Source organism: Siphateles boraxobius, unplaced genomic scaffold (genome assembly GCF_051911475.1).
Source record: "Siphateles boraxobius isolate OS27281-9 unplaced genomic scaffold, OSU_SipBor_1 13, whole genome shotgun sequence".
NCBI lineage: Eukaryota > Metazoa > Chordata > Actinopteri > Cypriniformes > Leuciscidae > Siphateles > Siphateles boraxobius.
The window spans coordinates 7,240,815-7,258,122 of NW_027508733.1; the positions used below are offsets into that span (position 1 = coordinate 7,240,815).

The 17,308-nt window shown below is 36.4% G+C and overlaps 1 protein-coding gene and 1 long non-coding RNA gene across 2 annotated transcripts in view; one reads left to right on the forward strand and one right to left on the reverse strand.

Annotated features, from left to right (window-relative positions):
• The window catches only part of LOC143735220 (uncharacterized), a 29,237-nt gene extending 16,363 nt beyond the window's left edge, over window positions 1-12,874 (reverse strand). The window contains exons 1-3 of the mRNA XM_077225305.1: window positions 12,500-12,874; window positions 11,592-11,885; window positions 134-469 (exon numbers count right to left, since the gene is read on the reverse strand). Of these exons, the coding sequence (XP_077081420.1) occupies window positions 134-469; window positions 11,592-11,885; window positions 12,500-12,545 (676 nt within the window). The 5' untranslated portion in view covers window positions 12,546-12,874. The remainder of the gene's footprint in view (window positions 1-133; window positions 470-11,591; window positions 11,886-12,499) is intronic.
• LOC143735396 (uncharacterized) overlaps window positions 1-17,308 on the forward strand; it is a 271,580-nt gene that overhangs the window by 227,831 nt on the left and 26,441 nt on the right. The window lies entirely within an intron of this gene.

Below are 17,308 nucleotides of genomic sequence, written 5' to 3' on the forward strand. Positions count from 1 at the left end.
GGTTAACCAAAGTTCTAGTTTCAGATACAGATTTTTGTCTTGATGTTTTTGTGTAAACATCAAAGTATGTAAATTCTTTACAGTGCGGATTTGAATACAACCATTATTACATTTAAATACTGAAGCGACTCACCGGTAATAGTCACATTGAATGCCTTGTGTATGGTGTGTGTGCTCTTCTTGACATTAACTTCATAAAGTCCAGAGGTTTTGGATCTGATGTCACTGATAATGAGATTTCCAGTCTGATAATTCAGATCCAGTCTGCCTATGAATATCCCATCAGCAATATCATCATATGTGGAGAAGATGTGTTCATCTTTTTTCATTTTAGCAACAACATCGGTCCCATTAAACTTCCACAGTATCTCATCATCTTTCAGTATTTCAGTATCAGCATGTAGAACAACAGAATCTCCGTCTGTCACTGCCACAACCGTCACTCCGTCAAACTTAGGATCCTTGACAGCTGAAGAACAAACCAGAAGAGTTTCTCTGTCAGTTATCACTTTTATAACACTGTCAGTAAAGAGATTTACAGAAGATCACGGAGTGTTGTGTAATAAACATCATGTGACTTTCTGCAGTCTAATTTTGATTTATTCAGTGATTTTTTTCTGTTCTTTTTGTTTTATCTGGTTCAAAGTAGATGGAGAAAGCAAACACATACATACTTATGTCAGCAAGGCAGCATTTAATAATATAAAAGTTTAAATTTATTCATACGATTTGTTCAGTAGGCTATAACACGTGTTTTCACGCAGCGGTTCTGTGGAGTTGGAACTTTTTTTCTTTTTCTGAAAAACAGCAAAAAAGAAAGAAAGTATTTTTCAACACTCTTCCCATGTGCTAGTATATCATAATATGTTGATATATAAAATTATCACATACGTATAGGCTTTTTTTTTTTACACCATTTTTACTTGAGGCATTTATTTATTAATTTTGTTGTTTGCAATGTGGCGGAATAAAGATTTTTTTTTTTGAGAAATAAACCAATTTACATACAAAATAGGCATCGAACAATTCTTAATATTGAATAAATGATTGAACACACTCGTTAAGGCGGAGGCTTGGGGTCCGTGTACTTTTTCGTTCATTCATTATTCTATTTCGGAATAAAAGATGAAATTTAAAAAAGGGTGCAGCTTGGTTTTTTGTGAGATAAAGCATTTTTGTTCACTGATCGAAGCGGCAACGAGCACTTTGATTGTTGATTTAAAAAACAACACATTTCAGAGCTAGAACGACTCTAATTTGACAAACGAACAAAATGTGAATGTGAACGCCCCCTCTCTGTATTTCAGACGCCCCCTCATCAGCGCTCGGCTGGCGCCGGCTCTGAGTCAAATGAAATACAATAAACGTACAAATAAATATTACAAATTAAGAAACGATTTTCTAATACTATTATTTGATGACAACAATACATTTGGAAAACAAAATACAGGCATTTCTGCTTTTTTTCTTTTAAACAAAAAACCAAGCTGCACCCTTTTTTAAATTTCATCTTTCATTCCGAAATAGAATAATGAATGAACGAAAAAGTACACGGACCGCTTGGCACCACCTACTGGCTGTTTTAGTTTCATATTTAAACGTATAATTTCATCCATTCTATGATTTCATATTTCAATATTCAAAATGTTATATAAAAAAATGAATCTCCTAACATTATTTATGCTATTGTAATTGCAGTGTAAATGCACCTATGGCTCCTCTGCATTAACAGTCTGTTTAAATAATATCGAATGCCATTCAGAGTCAGCGTCTGCACGTCCCACATCTGCAGTGCGAAGATGGATTTTGTTGAAACTGATTTTATTTGCCTGGTAAGATCCCTATAGTAGTGCCTTATTAACTAAATTGACCAGTTAAACTTAAGAACTAATAGGCTACATTATGACGCATATAGGCTACTATTTAATAAGGTTTTTAAAAATGCCCCAGGAAATCAATTTATAGCGGAAATGTCACCTCTTTATGGAAAAGTTTGTTGCTGTCAACATTGTTTTTGAAAGATAAATTAAAAATGCAATTAGCTTCTGTAAAGGGATCTACAATGTGGTTAATAGTGGATAATTTGACGTGCTTCCGTGTAAAAGTGTCTGTTATCAACGGATTCTTTTCATGTGTGCCCAGAAATTTTAGAAATCGCAACCAGCTGATGTTTTACGGCCATGTCCGGAATAAAGAGTAGGCCTATGTATGGTAGGCCTAAGGCTATATAGCTAAGTAAAGTTAATGGACATAAACTGTGATATAAGATTTTGGCCATATTGCCCATCTCTAAGTCATTTATTTCCTGTGACATGTAAAGTCACATCCAGAAACCTCTTGCGTAGTGTTTGGTCACACCACAAGGTGTCACTAGCCCCTTTCACACAGAGATTCCAGAAAATACACGGATAAAGTGACCCGGGATTTGACCCGGGTTCGTTTGATTTTGGTTCATTCACACTGCCAGTGATTTTCCGGAATCAGAGTGACACAACCCGTAAAAATCCCGTAAAGACACGTGACATCGATGTGACATGTAATGTCTCAGCAGCGTGTATAGGGACGTCCCGCGTGACGTCACGCCATTTGGAGCAGCCATTTTGACGGAATAGAAAATGCTATACCGCCGGTGATAATACAGCTCGTCACGAAATATTTCTATCATGTCCGAGCGATGCTGTGCAGTTGGATGCGATCAGATACGTGATCATACAAAAGAAATATCTTTATACTAGGGCTGGGCGATATATCGCACGATATTGTTATGCGCATCTCTTCAGTAAAGCCGGTTCCTTGATTAGTAGTAAAATCACCTTCACCTGCTTTCAGATGGAGCGGCATTTACTCTACAGCACAAACTCCAGTGTTAAATTAACACTCAAGAGTGTTAAAGTTAATGAGATAATTAAGTGATTAATTTAGTGATGTTTGAGCATTATTGAAGACACCTGATGTTAACAAGCAGAATCATTGAAGGCGAAAATCACAAATTGTAAGCAACCGTTATGGCGATAAGTGTTAGCTTTAATTGGGCTCTTAACCTTTATACATTCACTTTAAATTTGTTTGTCGGCTGTTATTTAATTATAACAGTCAAATGAACAAAGAAAAGTGTGATCTGATAGTGTTGGTTATGTTCTGGCATAATCATGCTGTGATCTGAAAATGAATCTTATTGAGACAGTTTGGTTTAACTTACTGACAACAACTTTGATTTTAGAGCATATATGAGTATAGGTATGTTTCTTATAATCCAAAATATTTAATAAACATTGTTCTGATCAAAACACTTTCAAATAAATTTATTTAGAAACACAGACATCAATAATCAGCCTATGAATCTCAACAATGGTGACAATAATAATGCATGTTGCAGTGGCTGCCACCAATCACAACTCATTAATGGCTCCCATCATGCATTGCGATATGAATAAATTATGATCTGAATTTTCTAAGTAATTTATTTCTCCTAATTGAATATTCTGCTCGTCACCATTGTTGAGATGCATAGACTGAATCTTGAAGTCTGTGTGTGCCTAAAAGAAAGATTTTATCTTTTTTTAGAAAACAACTTTTAAGAAATCCTTTATATTATAGCTAAATTCTGGATATTTATGCAGAATCGCAGTTATGCTGTAACAAACAACATAAATCAAAAACAAAGTTCAAATGATTAGTGTCATTGTATAACCAACACCATCAGACCACTTTTTTTTCTTTGTTCATCTGGCAGTTATAACTCAGTTAAAGCAGACAAACAAAATCTAAAGTTAATAATATAAGGGTCAAGAGCCCAACTAAAGTAAACAATGATCGCTATAACGGTGGCTTACAATTTGAGATTTTCTCCTTCAGTGATTCTTCAGGTGTGTTCAATAATGCTCAATGATCACTAAATTAATCACTTAATTATCTCATTAACTTCAACACTCTTGAGTGTGGACTCATATACACTCCCAGGTTTTTGCTGTGTACAAAGAGCCGTAGTTCACTGACAAGCTGAGCCATATCGCATTAATTATCGCTGGCGATACGTCCGCGATATTGATGCGATATGGCTCAGCTTGTCAGTGAACTACGGCTCTTTGTAGTAAATGCCGCTCCATCTGAAAGCAGGTGAAGGCGATTTACTACTAATCAAGGAACCGGCTTTACTGACGAGATGCGCATAACAATATCGTGCGATATATCGCCCAGCCCTACTTTATACCGTATCCCAAAATAAACAAAACGGAGAAACAAGTGGTTGGCGGCAATAAACAGGCAAAACGCTGATGGCGGTGTTACTGTTTGGCGTCCAACTCAACACAGCTTTGCAGTCTTCATTTTGGATCAGGTAAGTTGTCCCCTCGAAGGCTAATGAATGATTTGTCGGAGTTCGGGATCAAATGTTATAAATCCACTGTTGCCATAGAAATCCGCAATGTGTGTGTGCACACTACCATTCAGCATAACATAACAGGGCTCTCTCAAGTGTCACGCATTGAGCGTGACAGTCACTCATTTCTGTCTTCTGTCACGCTCTCCCGTCACACATTGTATTTCTCATGCTGAAAAACTATTTGTAATATATTTAATATGCCGCAGCGCCAAAAACTCTGGCCGCGCCGCTCTCACTGTGGAACCGGTAGGAATCAAGCGCGTCTCCCCTGGTGTTGTAACTTGTTCGTCGAGCTACACAATAGCCAATCAGAAAATAGCACTATTGTATCTGGGTAAGATTTAACACAACAACGAATGAAAAAAATTACACGGTTCTAACGGTGTATGGGTTGACTACATTTTCTACGTTTTTTTTGTAGCAGTGAAAAAAAAAACTACCAACATTAGCTAAACAGTATTAAAGTAGTAGTAAAGAGTAGAGAAGAGAGCCGTGGAACTGCTCAGTTAGCTTCAGAGTCAGTAACGTTACTGGTATGCATTTACCTAACACACTGTAGCCCATGTCAAAACGTTTTTATGTAATTATATTATTAGTATAATAATAATCTAATAATATATATTACCCACGGCAATGGATCTATTATTAGGGTCGGCCCACCCCTAACAATAGATCCATTGCCACTGAGTAGCTGACGGATGTATTCCGTCAAAATGTCTGACACGCGGCTAGGGGGTCACGTGACTGGGAGATCCCTATTGTTTGCTTATGAGCTGCAATTTCTCTCTCGAGAAACCACGCTTGTGCATTTTTTTTTCTGATTCGATCATAAACTAGCGCATTACGTATCGTTTCACTAGCCTGCTTTCACTTCACTTCAGCGTCATCATTTCAACACGGCATTGGTTACAGCTTTTGTTCACACAGCGCACGTTCCGGGACTGATCCCGGCAATGTTACTAGGTCCCCAAACCGGCATCGATCCCGGCATCAATCCCGGGTCGTGTTTGCGTTCACACAGAAGGTGTTCTGGCAATTTCCCGGGATCAACGCGCTGTGTGAAAGGGGCTACTGTGGCGTCAATGCTTCAGCACTGCCACTCTGAGCTCGATTGTTATGTCTGAGGTAAAACACGCCCCCTCATTAGCATACACAGAGCAATAAATGTATAAATAAATGAATAAATAAATAAATAAATGTAGACGTAAATGCATATATACATAAATAAAAGTGAAAATAAATAAAAGTGGAAATAAATAAATGCATAAATAAATGAAAATATATATATTATACATAAATAGGGAAATAAAAGTATAAATTGTCATTTATTTATTTTTTACATTTCTTCGCATATTTATTTATTCATTCATTCATTTTTAATTTTTATAGGTTTGGTCCTCCATACACTAGTGCTCAGTAGAAGCGTCACTGAACAGGACACTAACAGCTTCATCTCCATCAGTGACGAGAGACTGTGAGAAGCTGATAAATGAATCGGAGTTTGAGCTGTTCTGGAAACAGTGACACCATGTCCTAACCGGATGGTCTGTGACAAGTTGCCCTTCAGGCCAGTAACACACATGGGATTTGCTGCAGAAAATACAGTAGTCAACATTTGAAGCGGATCAAAAAAAAGTTCATCAAAGTTGTCCTCAGACAAGATATTGTTCAAAATTCATGTTTAACTTTGATGAAAGGTTTTGATCTGTGATGGATTTTTTTAATTAATCATAACTAACAGTTATTTTTCTTGCAGGAATAACATTCATATGCTTTTGAATCCTAAATGTTCCCAAACCCTTTGGTATAAACTCGTGACTTAGTGTGTGTGTTAGTGAATCATGACTGGATAAAAGGGGAAATGAAACTAGACAGATATCTAAATGTATAAACTCGGGATTAAAGAAAGTGAAGCAATCAAGAAAACAGAGTTTGCTTCTGCCTAGTAACAGAAGATGTTTGCATATGAAGAACCAATCAAATTGTAGGGAAGTTATGTAATGAATCATGTCACCATTGCCATGCTCCTATTCTTTAAAAACTGTTGTATCTTTTTGCTGGTGGGATTCTCTCTGAAATTTGATCTGAGATCCTCCAGCCGCGATTAAAGCATATTCAAAGGCATTGTCTGGAGTCTGTCTAGTTAATGCTGTGCAGCAAGTTAGTTAGTGGAACAAGTTACAGGTTAGTGAGACAATAAAGACCTTATTCCCGAAGTGATAGTGTTCCATAGGGGGCGAGACATCGTTCGACTCTTTGTGAGACTCTTAGGCAGGGTTAGATTGCGGTCAGGTAACTATAATTCTTGGGCATTTTATTTTATGCGATATGAATAGCTACTCTAACAGAGGTGAACTCAACGGAGTATAATATTTTCAGGTATCAGGGACACATGGTTCAATTTAAGCATTTAGAGGACATTTGTTGAAGTCTGTTTGTCTATTATTCCTGTGCAGGATGCAAGTTAGTTAGGGAAGCAAGTTATTTATCGAAAAACTAGAGACCTTACTACCAAGTAGGGCTGGGCGATATATCTCACGATATTGTTATGCGCAACTCGTCAGTAAAGCCGGTTCCTTGATTAGTAGTAAATCGCCTTCACCTGCTTTCAGATGGAGCGACATTTACTACAAAGAGCCGTAGTTAACTGACAAGCTGAGCCATATCGCATCAATATCGCGGACGTATCGCCAGCGATAATTAATGCGACATGGCTCAGCTTGTCAGTGAACTACGGCTCTTTGTACACAGCAAAAACTCCAGTGTTAAATTAACACTCCTGGAAGTGTATATGAGTCCACACTCAAGAGTGTTAAAGTTAATGAGATAATTAAGTGATTAATTTAGTGATGATAGAGCATTATTGAAGACACCTGAAGAATCACTGAAGGAGAAAATCTCAAATTGTAAGCCACCGTTATAGCGATCATTGTTTGCTTTAGTTGGGCTCTTGACCCTTTTATTATAAATTTGCAATTATGTTTGTCTGCTTTAACTGAGTTATAACTGCCAGATGAACAAAGAAAAAAAAGTGATCTGATGGTGTCGGTTATATTATGACAGTCATCATTTGAACTTTATGTTTTTGATTTATGTTGTTTGTTACAGCATAACTATGATTCTGCATAAATATCCAGAATTTTAGCTATAATATAAAGGATATCTTGAAAAGGATATCTTGAATCTTGTTTTCTGAAGAAAAAAAGAATTTTTATTTTAGGCACACACAGACTTCAAGATTTAGTCTATGCATCTCAACAATGGTGACGAGCAGAATATTTAATTAGAAGTAAATTACATAGAAAATTCAGATCATAATTTATTCATATCGCAATGCATGATGGGAGCCATTAATGAGTTGTGATTGGTGGCAGCCACTGCAACATGCATTATTATTGTCACCATTGTTGAGATTCATAGGTTGATTATTGATGTCTGTGTTTCTAAAGAAAATTACTTGAAAGTGTTTTGATTAGAACAATGTTAAATATTTTGGATTAAAAGAAACATATACTCATATATGCTCTAACATCACAAAGTTGTTGCCAATAAATTAAACCAAACTATCTCTATAAGATTCATTTTCAGATCACAGCATGATTATGCCAAAACATAATCAACACTATAAGATCACACTTTCCTTTGTTCATTTGACTGTTATAATTAAATAACAGTAGACAAACAAATTTAAAGTGAATGTATAAAGGTTAAGAGACCAACTAAAGCAAACACTTATCGCCATAACGGTTGCTTACAATTTGTGATATTCGCCTTCAATGATTCTGCTTGTTAACATCAGGTGTCTTCAATAATGCTCAAACATCACTAAATTAATCACTTAATTATCTCATTAACTTTAACACTCTTGAGTGTTAATTTAACACTGGAGTTTGTGCTGTAGAATAAATGCCGCTTCATCTGAAAGCAGGTGAAGGCGATTTACTACTAATCAAGGAACCGGCTTTACTGACGAGATGCGCATAACAATATCGTGAGATATATCGCCCAGCCCTACTACCAAGTGATAGTGTGGAGCGTGTTAGAAACACTAGAGACCTTATTCCCAAGTGATAGTGTTCGATAGGGGGCGAGACGTCGTTCGACTCTTTGTGAGACTCTTAGGCGGGGTTAGATTGTGTCAACTCGTGCGTTAAGAGGTAACTCAACTAAGGGGACTTTCACACTGGCAGTTTAGTTCGGAACGGGGCACGGTTCGCATGAAAAATCGCTAATGTGAACGCTGTCATGTGACCCAGGTGCGCACTGGGGTATCGAACTCGAGACTGCCTGGAGGAGGTGGTCTGAGTTCGGTTGCTCCCGAACCGTGCTGCGATTCGCATGTATGTGAAAACAACACGGACTCGGATGCGCACTTGTTCAGGAAGTAAAGTATCCTGCGCATGCGTTTTAGCCGATTATGATGTATTTAGTTAAATAAAACACACGTAAGGGATGAAGATTTACCCTGGATACGAGCAAGAGTGAGTCTGCAGTGTATTCACGCATAGTGCGTGCAATCAGGGCAACAAATTAATGGAAATCCACTGTCTCCTCAAAAGAGTCCATTTGCAAGCAGCGGAAAGACAGATTATGTGAAACACACACACAGCTAACCTGCGTTGTTTACTCAGCTATAAATAATAGCACCAAATTAATAAAAAAACACAATATATTGACCCACGTCTTGTTTTCTATCATGCGCCGTGCACGTTTGCAATGACGTAAGATGCACGCAAATGCACCAGAGTTGGATAGAATCAAGTTGAGTGTGAAACCAGACCAACGCTGCGGGGGGCGCCGGGAACAATCGCGCCCGGGCTCGGACCGCAGCAAACGAGCCCAGTGTAAAAGCCCCCTAAGTATAATATTTTCAGGTCTCAAGGAAACCTAAGTCAGGTGCGTAGGGGAACAATCTACCACATACGTATATTATGTGAAAAAAGGGTTAAAATCACTTAATTCCGTTACTCTCCTGACGCAGATTTGCGCTAACCATTTCAGAGTAAATCAGAATAAATCCAAATTTAACAATTCATTAATAGACAGGTAAATGTATCATGCCAATTACAGAATCAATGTAAAGATAATCAATACAAAATATCAAATATTTTGAAGTAAAGAGTAAAAATGCATACCTGACATTAGAAAAAAGTACATAATGCTGAGCGTCCGAGGACATTCACCATTACGGGCTGATCTGAACTACAAATCGTGCTGAGCCTCTTGAGGCATTTCTTTAACTCAGAACAAGTTCAGAAATGTCAACTTAATGCAAATGAGAATTTGATTTGATTTTAGATTAAACATTTCTGTTTGTGAGTCTCTGAGGAGTTTTGGGATTATTTATATTAATTATTTTTTTCTTGTTTAATAATAAGATTTTTGTTGCACAATAAACTGCATCTGAGATGTCACACAATTTGGACTTCTGTAACTATTGACTGATTATTATTAAATCTGCTAGATCAGATTAAACTATTTGTCATTGAACAGAGTGCAGCACAGAGCCAATGAAACACAGACATTCTTAGTTATCTATATTGGAAAATTTCAAGATCAGAAGACCTAGACGTCTAAATTCAATACAAAATTTCTCACTGCTGTTTTGAGAAGAGAATCATTTCAATTACATATTTTAATTGTCTTTTTTAGAAATCTAAGTCCAACTGGTGACTGTACTGATATGATAATTTTAGCATAGAATTAAAATGAATATGAAATCTGTTGTTTTTCCTTACTTCCGTATAATAAAGAAGCAATTGTATTGAATATTAAATACAGTCTGTTTGTCAGTTTTCTTGTCAGATAATGACAAATATTTAATTCATAAATAAAACTGAAACTCTTTGTCAGCCGTTTGCCAGTAACATTTTACATCTGTAACAAAAACTTATGGCCAATTTAAATTGTGTATAGGGTAGGGGTTGAACCGACTAGTCGATTAGTCGTCTAGTCGACCTTAATGCAATGCCGTGACGCTTTAAGCTTGACGTCGACTAGTCGCGTTGATCATGTGACACTATATGATTGCGCTAATTTTGATACATGTTGCAGACGACAACAGATGTAGAGCCCAGAGGGTCATTGCAGAAAGAAAGCATGCATTGGTACATCAAGTGTGTGTAAATACTTTACTAACCTAACTATATTGTTGAAAACGAAAGTAAAAGCATGACGCACGCTCATTGTTTTACCGGGAAATGATGGTTAAGTCTCTTTATTAAAATCATGAAAACATTATTTTTTTCTTATATTTATTTAAACATATTAATGATGTACCTCTAATTCACCCGCAATTAATTGGAATATCATTTTGTATTACTTGGATCTGCGCATCACTAACGCGCAGTGAATTCATAGCTTTTTTTTTCTTTTCATCATGATGTAAACAGCGGGCTATTTACACCTGGCCACTTCATGTGTTTCTGTGATCTGATAGCTATCCGATCGTGAAAAGACCAGGTGTAAATGCCCTTCGAAACGCATTCGAGACGGATTTGAATCCGATCGCTCAAACTACTTCAAGAGGAGGTCTGGGCCGCCCGCATTCCAGACGAAACAGGACAAACTAAATGCATCTGGTTGTTGAGACCACATATGTAAATTTGACTTCTCCCAACAATGCTAAAGATAAACGCGTTGAGAGTGTCTTAGCCTATATGTCATGTTATATTCATTATATGACGAAGCTATGGCAACACGCATCACCGCAGATGAGCATCTATTCATCAAGCCAACGCGCAAATCAAAGTGAAAGTAAGTCGCAGACGCTTAAGACACAATCATCTTCATTAAAAGTAAAGAAACAAAATGATCTTACCAGTGCTGTATCTCTTATTGCGGTCTTTGATTTTGAAATTAGCTGATAATCAATAAAATACAGCTCATTATTGTTGCTTTCGGTGACGTGAACTCCGTTAAATCTGCATATAGCGCGTTGTTTGAAGATCGGATTTCCGTTTTGCGAAAACATATTTATGTGACCACTGACCAGGTGTAAATGGAATCGTTTTGATAAATCAGATCAGTAAAAACGCATGAAGTGACCAGGTTTAAACGACCCCATTATGAGCTGTCTGTCAGCATCTGTATCATTTTCCGTTAATTAATTGCAAAATGTGGCATGTTGCAAAGCAGTCCCATCTCTTGTGTTTTTTTGTTAATTATATAAATAGCAATTGTTAAATTAAAAAAACAGTGAGACACTCACCATTGACACTGAATATCTTCTCTGAGGACCCTCTGGTACTGGTGATCTTTAGTGTATATTGTCCAGAGTCTGTGGTTTTGATGTTTGGGATCTTGAGATCTCCAGTCTGTTTGTCCAGCTTCATTCTGTCGTTATATGCCCCATTAGGTTTGATGGAGTCACTGATTCTAACAATGCGATTTCCATTTAACCTCCATTCTATCACATCATCTCTCAGTATTTCAGTAACACCAGTGTGTAAAGTGACAGATTCTCCCTCAATTACCGACACTGTCTCTGCATCACCAAAAACACCTGGAGAACAAACAGAAACATACTCAGTCACAAATTAAACATAAAACACTCAGAAATCAAGAGTCTTGCTGGCTGATCAGTGGCACTAATAAATCTCGCATCATTTTCTGCAGTCTGCATTAAATCTGAGTCTACACTGTTCTGTTTATGCCCATCATGTATAAGTATGTATGTGTACACACACACACACACACACACACACACACACACACACACACACACACACACACGTAAAATAAATATATAAAAGTGATAGCCTATAAAATATGTGGCAGCAAACAACAAGGGATGAATATTTTCATTTGAGTATCCCAAACTTACAGCTCAAACTTAATAACAATTACCTACAAGAATACAGTTGTTAGGCTATATTTGAGTTCCGTCTCAAACAAACAATAGAATTCAATGCATTAGATTAATTGGAACTCAATATTACTCCGACTAAAATATCATGTAGTCATTATTGCGCACTATACAAAATATGTCCTACAGTTAGTGATCATAGTTGTTACATTTTGAAATTCAAAAAATAAGAAAATATTGAAAAGAATGCTCGTTTCCGGTGTGTAGAAAACGGAAGTGCTGCAGTTATGTTAGATAAAATAACCACTTACCTATCGCAAATAATAAGAAAAGAACACCTATAAGTGCGCTCTTCATATTAATGTAGAGATGAGTGATGGATATTAACGTTAGATGAACCGTAGTCCTTTAAAGTCCTCTGTTCTCTGAGTGTTTCTGAGCCGCGCCGAACAGAACAACAAACAAAAACAAAAAACACGTAGTACGCCGATTTATTGGTGAAGTATATCTTGATTATTTATATTATGCTGAAAGAGACTGGTCTATATTGCTTATTGATTTCAAAATCAAAACAATAAAAAAACGAAGTTCCGTTTTCAAAATGGTTGAATCTTCCTTGTGCCTGTAAGACCCGATCTGAGCTGGTAAATTAGATATACGCCCATGTTGTTCCTGATGCGTCCAGTAGAGGGAGGCTGTGTACAGCGACTCGAATTGAGGTAGCTATGTTAAATAATCTGCTAAATAATAAAAAGTTATTGTTGTTTAGCAATGATGCAACATTTATTATTTATAAACGATAAGCTGGATAAAGCTATGATAGGTAGATATCAATTCATTTCTATCATTGGATGGATTTTTAATGTCATTAACAATTTTCTCTGCACAGTCCATCATCAGTGGTCAAAATAAATAAAAGTGGCTTGACACTTTTTCCAAAAGGGGAAAGGGTCAGTGTTTGACAATGTGGGACATGTTACCAACACTAAAACATTATGCATTTGCATAATGCATTTCAGCTGATAAAAATTATTTGTTCTTTAGTCCCTTCCAGAAAACACCATTACATCACAATGTAACATAACATGTCTTTATTTTACATGACGTTTAAATTCAACATCACTGAGCCCAAAAGGCAGCAGGCATCATGCAAATAACTATTTTTGAATAAGTTCTGAGCAAGTCCAACTAAAATCCAACAAAATAAATAATGAACAAATAGAATATAAATCAACATGAATTTAATATATTAAATATGAATATATTGAAACAAAAATGTTCATTTTTTTTTAGAAAGGATGTGAATTAAAACAACCAAAGCAGGCAACAAGTTGATAAATTCTGTTAAATTTAAAATTTAATTGACCGAATTATCCATTTGTTTTCTGACAGCAACATGAACCAATCACCGCTCCACATTTTGATTGACAGCCGTCACAACCTACTAGTGACCGTGTTTACTCCTTTGGTTTCAATCATTGGATAGGATTTTAAAAACGGCTGTTTTATTTATACTTCTGGCGAAGCGCTGTTAAATATAGGTGAAAAACTACGCTGCAAAAAGAATAAATAAAATGCTTAAAAAGGCAAAAGAACGCATGCACGTTTTCTTAATGATAATTAAAAACCAATAGACTGATGAAAATGCAGAACATTTTCTCAATATGCGACGTGCTGGACAAGGGGTGAAAATGCTGTGCGGTACAACACAAAGAGTGACGGGTGATCACCTTAAGTGATGGGCAGATCGAGGCTTCGTGAAACACTGAAACAGTTGAATCAAATGTGCCATATTGTTCCGAGGCTTCGAAACAAACCGACACCCGTCTCCACGGTGACACCTAGTGGTCAGAACAGTGTAAATGCAACAAAAACCCGGGTCAAACATGCATGAAAACACCTTTTAAAATATATTACAAATGTTTTACTGAATTAATATCTTTCAAATGCAATTATCTAATAAGATTATCATGTGTAAACGTGTTCTTTTATCAATTGTTAAGGTTTGTTTTGTTTTTCCTATGAATGGCTCAGCTAAACAGACAAATAAGACGACCTTATTTTAATTATACTAATGTCTAATTAAAACGTCTACAAATGTATAAAACTGATCAGATATCAGGTAAACCCACAGACACTTGTTCATTGTTGCTCATGAATCATGATTGCTGCTAATTGCAGCGGTAAAACATTGAAATTGTTTCGAAACAGTTATGACGTAATGAAGCCTCGTTCACTGAAATCACTTGACTCTGGCAGTTCGATACACAATCCGAAACATTGATTCGGAACAAAAGATTCGTAAAGGCTTCGAAGCTTCATGAAGCAGTGTTTTGAAATTGTCATCATAGAGGAATGTCCATGTGCTATCATCAGTGTTGGGAGTAACGCGTTACAAAAGTAATGCATTACAGTAACATATTACGTTTTGCTGTAACGCAGTAGTGTAAGGCATTACTAATCAATTTTCAGTAATATTTTACTCGGTACATGTTCGGTAAGGCTTGCGTTACAACAGACTTTTAGTTTTAATTGTAAAACAAACAAACAAACAAAACAAAAAATACAGCAAGACCGCCAGACATTAACGAATGAAAGATGCAAGTATAGGCTAAATTACCTGTTCGTGGTCAGTCAATAGCCGCGTGTGATGTCCAAGTCTGTAATTAAAGACTAAATGCCAGCGTCTGATATATTTGTATAGCGATTTATTTTTTACAGGAGTGCCGTGAGGTATAATTTCGGCCTCTGTGCTCACGCTCGCCAGAGGAAAAGCGCCTAATGGTGAAGATGGCATGAAGACTACATTCGCGAGATGGACGTATGCGCATTAGGCTATTCGTTCTGTGTTTTCTTTCTAAACAGTTAGGCTATGTTTATGTGGTATTTTTCATGTTTTCATCACGCAATCATGTTTTTGATGCCGTGGTGACGCGTCGGGCGGCGGCGCTGCCGATAAAGCACCTAAAAGCTGTCACAAAGAACCGGCAAAAGATTTTGAAAATGTCAAATATAGCAAGGAGACATGTTGATTGTTTATTAATAAAGTCGAGATGAAGTTGACGATGCTGACTCGCGATCTTCGCAGTAGGCTAGTGAATGCACCAGAGAGAAATGCACATTTCATTTCATAAGCAGAGAGCAGTCTGTTTTCTTTCGTTTTGAATTGTTCTGTTTACAAGTAGACATTTCAATATAGATATATTTTTCAGGTCCGTACAATTAATACAAAACGAAATTCACTTTAAAGAAAGGCTTTGTGTCTTCTGTGTAAGGTGTCTGTGAAAGTTTTAAAGCAGTCTTTTAGTGCCGCTTCAGAGCGGTCGCGTCCGTAACAGAGAACTGTCACGTCTGTAACATTGTTTTTTCCTCATAAATCCGAACACGAAAAATAAAATAAAATGAATATTTTATGTTCTGTGGAGAGCCAACCCTTCTTCATTAGATTTGCGCAGTGTAATTCACAGAATTACAACAAAAAAATCGTTTCCTCCTAAAAGTTAAAGATTTTTTTTTTTGTCACACATGACTGTCGATTTCCCTAATATTAAATATAAAACGCATGTGTAGACTGATATTTTTCTAATGTCTGGACTCCTTTCTGGGAGGAGCCTATGGATAAACAGACGTTTCAATATTTTGGTATTAATGCACTTTCTGAGAATTTATATAATTATATAAGTTTTGACTGCAAGTCTGCAAATGTCATGTCCATAATGCTGGAATTTCCAAAATTTAAATAATTTATCCTCAACTACTTTTGTGGTGTAGGTCTACATATTTTATAATGTTAAGTTAACTTCAAATAATACTAATAGTAATTTAAAGATGTGGTAGCATTGGATCTGGACGGTATGGATAACGCTGGGAGTTGGAAGTGGTGTGTCGCGATTCTGCAGGTTCGTGGATCTGAGTGTCGCGATTTCGGTTTCATATCGCATATCGTTACAGCCCTAGTCATTTTAGAATGTTAAGTTCTACTTCTGTATAGTTATTTTTGTGAAAGTAACTCAAAAGTAATACAGGAGTAATGTAACGCATTACAATTCTGAGACAGTAATATTGTAAGGTAATGAATTACTTTTAAATAACAGTAACAAGTAATATATAATGTATTACAGTTTGGAAGTAACTTGCACAACACTGGCTATCATCAGCATCGCGTGTGCACCCGCATGTCTATTGTTTCCAGGAACATCATCTTGGCTGCTGCAGGATGATGAGTGCTATAATAAAATGACTAAATTATATTTAACTTAATCAGTGTTCAAAAAGGATAACGTTTAGGTTGTTTGGGGTCTAATAGACCCCAATCTTTTAAAGAGCGATTGCATAGGGAAATATAGTTTTTTATAGGCTATGGAAAACTATGTCATTTTTTTATTTACTTATGAGTCAACACTCAAGAGTGTTAAAGTTAATGAGATAATTAAGTGATAAATGTAGTGATGATTGAGCATTATTGAAGACACCTGAAGAATCACTGAAGGAGAAAATCTCAAATTGTAAGCCACCGTTATAGCGATCATTGTTTACTTTAGTTGGGCTCTTGACCCTTATATTATAAACTTGCAATTATGTTTGTCTGCTTTATCTGAGTTATAACTGGCAGATGAACAAAGAAAAAAAGTGATCTGAACGTGTTGGTTATATTATGACATATTTTGGATTATAAGAAACATATCTATACTCGTATGTTCTAAAATCAAAGTTGTTGTCAGTAAGTTAAACCAAACAATCTCAATAAGATTCATTTTCAGATCACAGCATGATTATGCCAAAACATAACCAACATTATCAGATCACACTTTTCTTTGTTCATTTGACTGTTATAATTAAATAACAGCCGACAAACAAATTTAAAGTGAATAAATAAAGGTTAAGAGACCAATTAAAGCTAACACTTATCGCCATAACGGTTGCTTACAATTTGTGATTTTCGCCTTCAATGATTCTGCTTGTTAACATCAGGTGTCTTCAATAATGCTCAAACATCACTAAATTAATCACTTAATTATCTCATTAACTTTAACACTCTTGAGTGTTAATTTAACACTGGAGTTTGTGCTGTAGAGTAAATGCCGCTCCATCTGAAAGCAGGTGAAGGCGATTTACTACTA